The sequence below is a fragment of the Gallus gallus genome, chromosome Z, assembly GCF_016699485.2.
Source record: "Gallus gallus isolate bGalGal1 chromosome Z, bGalGal1.mat.broiler.GRCg7b, whole genome shotgun sequence".
NCBI classification, from domain to species: Eukaryota; Metazoa; Chordata; class Aves; order Galliformes; family Phasianidae; genus Gallus; species Gallus gallus.
In genome coordinates this window covers 7,867,439-7,877,395 of record NC_052572.1, presented here as the reverse complement: position 1 = coordinate 7,877,395, position 9,957 = coordinate 7,867,439, and the positions used below count along the sequence as shown (strand labels likewise).

The window sequence follows — 9,957 nt, the reverse complement described above, 5'->3', positions numbered from 1 at the left end:
AGGTTGGTTGCCCCCGAAAGGGGATTCTGTGATTGAGCGAAAGGAGTGCAAGCGTCAGGCAAGGTTGAAAAGGAGAGCTTTATTTTGTCTGAATAAATAGAAGAATAAATAGAAGAATAAATAGGCGTTTGTATAAATAGTTGAATAAATAGATAAATAGGACAAGGGGTGGGAGGTACGTTTGGGGCTAAGTGCGCGTGTTGCCTGTGAGGTTGTGGATGTGCAGGAACCAGGCACGAGCTTGCAGGCGGACGTGTTTCCCAGGCGCAGGCGCTGTAATCGTTGTCTTGGAGGAAGGTGTGGAGGCAGCTGAAGTGTTTTTTGATGGTGAGGTGAAGGTTGCGAGGCCATCGCGTCCGGGAGCGCGTGTCGCTGCTGTCCAAGCATTGCTCGAGGTGCTGGGTGTAGCGGTGGATCCGGTTGAGGAGGCTTTGGCGTTGGCTGTCGTTCCAGTGGGCTGGAGTGCTGGGGCTGCTGAGGATTTTGAAGAGGTGCTGAAGGATGTCGTGGGTGGTTTTGTCGGCTTGCCGGGTGTTGCTGGTGTCCAGGATGGTGTCGTTGAAGGAGCAAGACGCGTTGTGCTGTGGGCACAGCTGGGGTAGTGTGGGAGCCATGTCCCGGAGGAGCTGGAGGCTGTCGTGAGAGAAGGTGGCATCCTGGGGCGAAGGTGGTTGCAGGCGGAGGCGGTGGGTGGCGAGAGCTTTCAGAAGGAGCGTGAGCAGCAGGATGCCGTACCCCCGTGGGTGCTGTGGGCTTGCAGGCACAGCCATGGTGGGACTCGCGTTGTGCTGGGCAGGAGCCTGGTGGGGCTCGGTGGTGGTGCGGGTGGTGGCAGTGGTCTGTGTGCAGCCACGGTGCCGGCTTTATGTGGTTGTGGCATCTTTCCCTTCCTCGCTTTCCTGTTGCCGAGAGATTTTGTCTGTGGCTTTCACTTTTGGCTATTGGTTTTTGTGGTCTGGGAGCAAGTGCCTTGTCTGTGTGTGGGGCGGTTGGTGGAGATCCTGGTCCGGCGGTGTGTTCTGGGGTGGCTGGCTGCGAGGGCCGGGAGGGGGATGTGAAAGTGGTGGGGCGGAATCTTCTGGGTCAGCTGTTGTGCAGCTATTTTTTTTTTCATCCTTTCCCTGAGGCGTGCGGCGAGAGCTCTGGTGTGTCCTTTGGTGAAATCCCTCTTCCTGTTTCAACTCTACTTTTCTTACGTAATGCCCTAGTGCTGTAATGGGTCTTGGTCTTTCGACTTGAGTGAGATGTGTGTTGCCCGTAGGTTTGCTTTCTGTGCATTGTTTCTGTTTGTTTTTTTACAAAGGCATGGAAAAGTGATGCGTGCTGGGAGAACCTTGGGTAGTTTCCGGTGGCGTGAGGAGCTCTGGGTTGGCTGTGGTTGTGGTGGGAGTAAGGCAGCGCCGCCTGTGTTGGAAGCTGTTGAGAATACGTTGGAAAGGCTTGTGCTTGAGGAAGAAGGAGAAAGGGAAGATATCCTTCCGAGCGGGGTCTGTGGCTGTGGTGCTCCTCAGACGACGCGTCCTCCTTCCTCCACCGTCTTTTCTTTTCCTTGCTTCCTGTGGCATGTGGTGAGAAGGAGGAAATGTACCAGGAGGCGGATAGCTGTAAGCCAAGGATCTTGCGTTGCGAAGGCCAAAGGTTTGTTGCCGTCCAGGAGGAGTCCTCAAACGTTATGGGGATGACGCCCCTGATGTGGTTTTTTAAGCACCTTTTGAGGATGAGGAGACTGAGGAGTTGAGGGAATGAGAGGGTGGTTTGCGTTGGAAGGGACCTCAGATGCCATCTGCTTCCAACCGTCCGTTACGTCGGCAGGGGTGCCTTCCACTCGAGCGGGTTGCCCGTAGCCCCATCCAGCCTGCCGTTGGAGGCTTCCCGTGCTGGGGCATCCTTCGGGTTCTCTGGGTGAGGTTTCCTGCGGCCCACCTCCCCTCAACGGACAAAGTCTGTTTGCTAACGGCTAATGTGAAGCTCCTCTCTTTTAGCTTGAAAGCCGTCGCCCCTTGTCCTGCCATTTCAGTCCGTGTTTATGTTTCCCACTCCAGATGTCGCGTTGGCCCCTTGAGTCATAGAATGGCTTGGGTTGGAAGGGCCTCGGCGGTCATCTCGTTCCCACTCGCTGCCTCGGGCGCGGTTGCCAAACGCAAAACTGAAGCTGTAGAGCAGGCTTCCCAGTGCTGCATCCAGCCTGGCCTTGAGCACCCCTGGGAATGGTGGATCCAGAATCTCTCTGGGCATTTTGTGCCAGTGGCTCACCTGGCATCTCCCCGTGGCGTCTGATCTTAATCTCTTTTATTTTAAAGCCGTGTTCTGTCGCTATCTACCCGTGTGGAACGTTGATTTCCTTCCTGTTTATAAGGTCCCTTTAAGTAGTGGCAGGCTATAACGTGGTCTCCCTGGTGCTTTGTGTTTTCCTGACCGCGCAGGCACAGCTCCCTCAGCTTGTCTTTGTAGGAGAAGTGCTCCAGCCCTCTGGTTGTCCTTGTGGCCGTGCTCTGGCCTCTCACCAAAATCTCCTCAGCTTGATGCGTGAAGTGCGCAAACTTGCTGAGGGTGCAGTCGATGCCTTCACCTGTGTTGTTGATAAGGATGTTGCGGAGCAGTGGCCGCAAGGCGGAGCCTGGGGGGGCACCACTTGTGTCCGGCTCCACCTGGGCGTAGAGCCATTGACGGCAGCCCTGAGGCCGCGACCATGCAACCAATTCCTCATCCAGCGAGTAGTCCAGCCTTTGAACCCACGCCTCTCCGATTTAGTGATATGGATGTGGTGCAAGCCTTGCAGAAGTCCTTATAGATGGCAACGGTTGCCTTCCGTTTGTGCACCGATACGGTCACTCCATCGCAGGAGGCCAGCCGGTTAGTCAGGCACGATCTGCCCTTGGTGAAGCCGTGCAGGCTGTGTCGGATCACCTGCTCGTCCCTCTGTTGCTGGCAGATCTGCTTGCGTGATCTTCCTAGGCAGAGGGGTGAGGCTCACCTGGCTGTAGTTCCCCGCGTCTTCCTTCCTCCTTTTCCTAGAAGGGGGAGCGATGTTTCCGTTTTTGCAGTCACCGGGGACTTTTCCTGACAGCCGTGACTTTTCTGATAGGACGGAGAGCGGCATTGCAGCCACGTGAGGAGCGGAAGAGCAAGCGAGCGAGTTGAACTCCCACCCTCCTCAAAACTCCTCCTGCTTGATGTCGTATGGTGGGGGATAGCCCTTTGGGCCAGTTTAAGTCAGCAGTCCTAACTCCGCTCCCTCCCAGCTCCTTGGGGCTTTTGCTGAGAACGGCCTTGGCTCGGTGCGGCACCGCTTGGCGCAAGAATAAGCGTCGGTGTGTTACCAGCATTGTTTTTCTCCTAGAACCAAAACGCCGCATCGTAGCAGGCGCTCTGAAGAGAACAATTCTGTCCCAGCTGGAAACGAAGACATGGGGGTATCCAAATCCATGCTGTCCCAGTGTTCTCCACCCGAGAGAGGGTGAGGCAGAGTGGTTGCCAAGAAGGTGCCCTGTCTTGGCGGAGTAAGATGAGTGTAGCTTCCCGTCTCTTAGCTCTCTTGTCTCCTTCCTTCTCTCTGCCTTCTCTTCTCTGCTTCCCCAAGATAGCTCTGCTTCCCCTTAGAAGCTGAAGCTTGTGGGTTTCTCCCTGTGGGGCGATGTTTGACAGGATTTGCGTGAAGAGTCATCTACTGCAGTGGTACGCCGCCTTTGTGTTCTTGATCATGGCACTCGAGACGTGAGTTACCTGTAGGGCTAATTTCACATTAACGAAGCAAAACCCGTCACTGCGGTACCGCTGTGGCCGTCAAGCTTCTGTGCTGAAAACTGATTATCAGCTGATTTGTTCAACCTTGTTAGCCAAAACCGGACGGTCCTGCCGCCCGCTGCAGGTGTCCCTGCTTTGGCTGCTTTTTGTGCCGAACTCGTGGACCTCCCTCCCCCTGCCAGGACTACGCAAGACGTAAGCGGGTAGCAGAGTTTTCGGAGCTGTGTGTGAGAATCCCAGGTTTGGTTGCCCCCGAAAGGGGCTTCTGTGATTGAGCGAAAGGAGGCACTCGCAGGCAGTGTTGAAAAGGAGAGCTTTATTTTGTCTGAATAAATAGAAGAATAAATAGAAGAATAAATAGGCGTTTGTATAAATAGTTGAATAAATAGATAAATAGGACAAGGGTGGGAGGTGCGTTTGGGCTAAGTGCGCGTGTTGCCTGTGAGGTTGTGGATGTGCAGGAACCAGGCACGAGCTTGCAGGCGGACGTGTTCCCAGGCGCAGGCGCTGTAATCGTTGTCTTGGAGGAAGGTGTGGAGGCAGCTGAAGTGTTTTTTGATGGTGAGGTGAAGGTTGCGAGGCCATCGCGTCCGGGAGCGCGTGTCGCTGCTGTCCAAGCATTGCTCGAGGTGCTGGGTGTAGCGGTGGATCCGGTGAGGAGGCTTTGGCGTTGGCTGTCGTTCCAGTGGGCTGGAGTGCTGGGGCTGCTGAGGATTGTGAAGAGGTGCTGAAGGATGTCGTGGGTGGTTTTGTCGGCTTGCCGGGTGTTGCTGGTGTCCAGGATGGTGTCGTTGAAGGAGCAAGGACGCGTTGTGCTGTGGGCACAGCTGGGGTAGTGTGGGAGCCATGTCCCGGAGGAGCTGGAGGCTGTCGTGAGAGAAGGTGGCATCCTGGGGGCGAAGGTGGTTGCAGGCGGAGGCGGTGGTGGCGAGAGCTTTCAGAAGGAGCGTGAGCAGCAGGATGCCGTACCCCCGTGGGTGCTGTGGGCTTGCAGGCACAGCCATGGTGGGACTCGCGTTGTGCTGGGCAGGAGCCTGGTGGGGCTCGGTGGTGGTGCGGGTGGTGGCAGTGGTCTGTGTGCAGCCACGGTGCCGGCTTTATGTGGTGTGGCATCTTTCCCTTCCTCGCTTTCCTGTTGCCGAGAGATTTTGTCTGTGGCTTTCACTTTTGCTATTGGTTTTTGTGGTCTGGGAGCAAGTGCCTTGTCTGTGTGTGGGGCGGTTGGTGGAGATCCTGGTCCGGCGGTGTGTTCTGGGGTGGCTGGCTGCGAGGGCCGGGAGGGGGATGTGAAAGTGGTGGGGCGGAATCTTCTGGGTCAGCTGTTGTGCAGCTATTTTTTTTTTCATCCTTTCCCTGAGGCGTGCGGCGAGAGCTCTGGTGTGTCCTTTGGTGAAATCCCTCTTCCTGTTCAACTCTACTTTTCTTACGTAATGCCCTAGTGCTGTAATGGGTCTTGGTCTTTCGACTTGAGTGAGATGTGTGTTGCCCGTGGTTTGCTTTCTGTGCATTGTTTCTGTTGTTTTTTACAAAGCATGGAAAAGTGATGCGTGCTGGGAGAACCTTGGGTAGTTTCCGGTGGCGTGAGGAGCTCTGGGTTGGCTGTGGTTGTGGTGGGAGTAGGCAGCGCCGCCTGTGTTGGAAGCTGTTGAGAATACGTTGGAAAGGCTTGTGCTTGAGGAAGAAGGAGAAAGGGAAGATATCCTTCCGAGCGGGGTCTGTGGCTGTGGTGCTCCTCAGACGACGCGTCTCCTTCCTCCACCGTCTTTTCTTTTCCTTGCTTCCTGTGGCATGTGGTGAGGAGGAAATGTACCAGGAGGCGGATAGCTGTAAGCCAAGGATCTTGCGTTGCGAAGGCCAAAGGTTTGTTGCCGTCCAGGAGGAGTCCTCAAACGTTATGGGGATGACGCCCCTGATGTGGTTTTTAAGCACCTTTTGAGGATGAGGAGACTGGAGGAGTTGAGGGAATGAGAGGGTGGTTTGCGTTGGAAGGGACCTCAGATGCCATCTGCTTCCAACCGTCTTTCCGTCGGCAGGGGTGCCTTCCACTCGAGCGGGTTGCCCGTAGCCCCATCCAGCCTGCCGTTGGAGGCTTCCCGTGCTGGGGCATCCTCGGGTTCTCTGGGTGAGGTTTTCCTGCGGCCCACCTCCCCTCAACGGACAAAGTCTGTTGCTAACGGCTAATGTGAAGCTCCTCTCTTTTAGCTGAAAGCCGTCGCCCCTTGTCCTGCCATTTCAGTCCGTGTTTATGTTTCCCACTCCAGATGTCGCGTGGCCCCCTTTGAGTCATAGAATGGCTTGGGTTGGAAGGGGCCTCGGCGGTCATCTCGTTCCCACTCGCTGCCTCGGGCGCGGTTGCCAACCGCAAAACTGAAGCTGTAGAGCAGGCTTCCCAGTGCTGCATCCAGCCTGGCCTTGAGCACCCCTGGGAATGGGTGGATCCAGAATCTCTCTGGGCATTTTGTGCCAGTGGCTCACCTGCATCTCCCCGTGGCGTCTGATCTTAATCTCTTTTATTTAAAGCCGTGTTCTGTCGCTATCTACCCGTGTGGAAAGTTGATTTCCTTCCTGTTTATAGGTCCCTTTAAGTAGTGGCAGGCTATAACGTGGTCTCCCTGGTGCTTTGTGTTTTCCTGACCGCGCAGGCACAGCTCCCTCAGCTTGTCTTTGTAGGAGAAGTGCTCCAGCCCTCTGGTTGTCCTTGTGGCCGTGCTCTGGCCTCTCACCAAAATCTCCTCAGCTTGATGCGTGAAGTGCGCAAACTTGCTGAGGGTGCAGTCGATGCCTTCACCTGTGTTGTTGATAAGGATGTTGCGGAGCAGTGGCCGCAAGGCGGAGCCTGGGGGGGCACCACTTGTGTCCGGCCTCCACCTGGGCGTAGAGCCATTGACGGCAGCCCTGAGGCCGCGACCATGCAACCAATTCCTCATCCAGCGAGTAGTCCAGCCTTTGAAACCCACGCCTCTCCGATTTAGTGATATGGATGTGGTGCAAGCCTTGCAGAAGTCCTTATAGATGGCAACGGTTGCCTTCCGTTTGTGCACCGTTACGGTCACTCCATCGCAGGAGGCCAGCCGGTTAGTCAGGCACGATCTGCCCTTGGTGAAGCCGTGCAGGCTGTGTCGGATCACCTGCTCGTCCCTCTGTTGCTGGCAGATCTGCTGCGTGATCTTCCTAGGCAGAGGGGTGAGGCTCACCTGGCTGTAGTTCCCCGCGTCTTCCTTCCTCCTTTTCCTAGAAGGGGGAGCGATGTTTCCGTTTTTGCAGTCACCGGGGACTTTTCCTGACAGCCGTGACTTTTCTGATAGGACGGAGAGCGGCATTGCAGCCACGTGAGGAGCGGAAGAGCAAGCGAGCGAGTTGAACTCCCACCCTCCTCAAAACTCCTCCTGCTTGATGTCGTATGGTGGGGGATAGCCCTTTGGGCCAGTTTAAGTCAGCAGTCCTAACTCCGCTCCCTCCCAGCTCCTTGGGGCTTTTGCTGAGAACGGCCTTGGCTCGGTGCGGCACCGCTTGGCGGCAAGAATAAGCGTCGGTGTGTTACCAGCATTGTTTTTTCTCCTAGAACCAAAACGCCGCATCGTAGCAGGCGCTCTGAAGAGAACAATTCTGTCCCAGCTGGAAACGAAGACATGGGGGTATCCAAATCCATGCTGTCCCAGTGTTCTCCACCCAGAGAGAGGGTGAGGCAGAGTGGTTGCCAAGAAGGTGCCCTGTCTTGGCGGAGTAAGATGAGTGTAGCTTCCCGTCTCTTAGCTCTCTTGTCTCCTTCCTTCTCTCTGCCTTTCTCTTCTCTGCTTCCCCAAGATAGCTCTGCTTCCCTTAGAAGCTGAAGCTTGTGGGTTTCTCCCTGTGGGGCGATGTTTGACAGGATTTGCGTGAAGAGTCATCTACTGCAGTGGTACGCCGCCTTTGTGTTCTGATCATGGCACTCGAGACGTGAGTTACCTGTAGGGCTAATTTCACATTAACGAAGCAAAACCCGTCACTGCGGTACCGCTGTGGCCGTCAAGCTTCTGTGCTGAAACTGATTATCAGCTGATTTGTTCAACCTTGTTAGCCAAAACCGGACGGTCCTGCCGCCCGCTGCAGGTGTCCCTGCTTTGGCTGCTTTTTGTGCCGAACTCGTGGACCTCCCTCCCCCTGCCAGGACTACGCAAGACGTAAGCGGGTAGCAGAGTTTTCGGAGCTGTGTGTGAGAATCCCAGGTTTGGTTGCCCCCGAAAGGGGCTTCTGTGATTGAGCGAAAGGAGGCACTCGCAGGCAGTGTTGAAAAGGAGAGCTTTATTTTGTCTGAATAAATAGAAGAATAAATAGAAGAATAAATAGGCGTTTGTATAAATAGTTGAATAAATAGATAAATAGGACAAGGGTGGGAGGTGCGTTTGGGGCTAAGTGCGCGTGTTGCCTGTGAGGTTGTGGATGTGCAGGAACCAGGCACGAGCTTGCAGGCGGACGTTGTTCCCAGGCGCAGGCGCTGTAATCGTTGTCTTGGAGGAAGGTGTGGAGGCAGCTGAAGTGTTTTTGATGGTGAGGTGAAGGTTGCGAGGCCATCGCGTCCGGGAGCGCGTGTCGCTGCTGTCCAAGCATTGCTCGAGGTGCTGGGTGTAGCGGTTGGATCCGGTTGAGGAGGCTTTGGCGTTGGCTGTCGTTCCAGTGGGCTGGGAGTGCTGGGGCTGCTGAGGATTTTGAAGAGGTGCTGAAGGATGTCGTGGGTGGTTTTGTCGGCTTGCCGGGTGTTGCTGGTGTCCAGGATGGTGTCGTTGAAGGAGCAAGACGCGTTGTGCTGTGGGCACAGCTGGGGTAGTGTGGGAGCCATGTCCCGGAGGAGCTGGAGGCTGTCGTGAGAGAAGGTGGCATCCTGGGGGCGAAGGTGGTTGCAGGCGGAGGCGGTGGTGGCGAGAGCTTTCAGAAGGAGCGTGAGCAGCAGATGCCGTACCCCCGTGGGTGCTGTGGGCTTGCAGGCACAGCATGGTGGGACTCGCGTTGTGCTGGGGCAGGAGCCTGGTGGGGCTCGGTGGTGGTGCGGGTGGTGGCAGTGGTCTGTGTGCAGCCACGGTGCCGGCTTTATGTGGTGTGGCATCTTTCCCTTCCTCGCTTTCCTGTTGCCGAGAGATTTTGTCTGTGGCTTTCACTTTTGGCTATTGGTTTTTGTGGTCTGGGAGCAAGTGCCTTGTCTGTGTGTGGGGCGGTTGGTGGAGATCCTGGTCCGGCGGTGTGTTCTGGGGTGGCTGGCTGCGAGGGCCGGGAGGGGGATGTGAAAGTGGTGGGGCGGAATCTTCTGGGTCAGCTGTTGTGCAGCTATTTTTTTTTTCATCCTTTCCCTGAGGCGTGCGGCGAGAGCTCTGGTGTGTCCTTTGGTGAAATCCCTCTTCCTGTTCAACTCTACTTTTCTTACGTAATGCCCTAGTGCTGTAATGGGTCTTGGTCTTTCGACTTGAGTGAGATGTGTGTTGCCCGTGGTTTGCTTTCTGTGCATTGTTTCTGTTTGTTTTTACAAAGCATGGAAAAGTGATGCGTGCTGGGAGAACCTTGGGTAGTTTCCGGTGGCAGTGAGGAGCTCTGGGTTGGCTGTGGTTGTGGGGGAGTAGGCAGCGCCGCCTGTGTTGGAAGCTGTTGAGAATACGTTGGAAAGGCTTGTGCTTGAGGAAGAAGGAGAAAGGGAAGATATCCTTCCGAGCGGGGTCTGTGGCTGTGTGCTCCTCAGACGACGCGTCTCCTTCCTCCACCGTCTTTTCTTTTCCTTGCTTCCTGTGGCATGTGGTGAGAAGGAGGAAATGTACCAGGAGGCGGATAGCTGTAAGCCAAGGATCTTGCGTTGCGAAGGCCAAAGGTTTGTTGCCGTCCAGGAGGAGTCCTCAAACGTTATGGGGATGACGCCCCTGATGTGGTTTTTAAGCACCTTTTGAGGATGAGGAGACTGGAGGAGGTTGAGGGAATGAGAGGGTGGTTTGCGTTGGAAGGGACCTCAGATGCCATCTGCTTCCAACCGTCTTTCCGTCGGCAGGGGTGCCTTCCACTCGAGCGGGTTGCAGGTAGCCCCATCCAGCCTGCCGTTGGAGGCTTCCCGTGCTGGGGCATCTTCGGGTTCTCTGGGTGAGGTTTTCCTGCGGCCCACCTCCCCTCAACGGACAAAGTCTGTTGCTAACGGCTAATGTGAAGCTCCTCTCTTTTAGCTGAAAGCCGTCGCCCCTTGTCCTGCCATTTCAGTCCGTG

At 55.7% G+C, this 9,957-nt stretch overlaps 2 protein-coding genes and 2 pseudogenes across 13 annotated transcripts in view; 1 reads left to right on the top strand and 3 right to left on the bottom strand.

Moving 5' to 3' along the window:
- Positions 1-9,957, top strand: part of UBAP2 (ubiquitin associated protein 2) — a 227,114-nt gene that overhangs the window by 155,825 nt on the left and 61,332 nt on the right. The window lies entirely within an intron of this gene.
- LOC100857403 (interferon type A1/A2-like) lies at positions 188-863 on the bottom strand. Its single transcript, XM_004937094.4, is given in 4 exon segments — positions 188-256; positions 258-661; positions 664-688; positions 690-863. Coding segments are annotated over 4 exon segments (579 nt in total). The 5' UTR covers positions 771-863.
- On the bottom strand, positions 4,167-4,903 carry LOC121108634 (annotated as a pseudogene).
- On the bottom strand, positions 6,745-8,824 carry LOC124417524 (annotated as a pseudogene).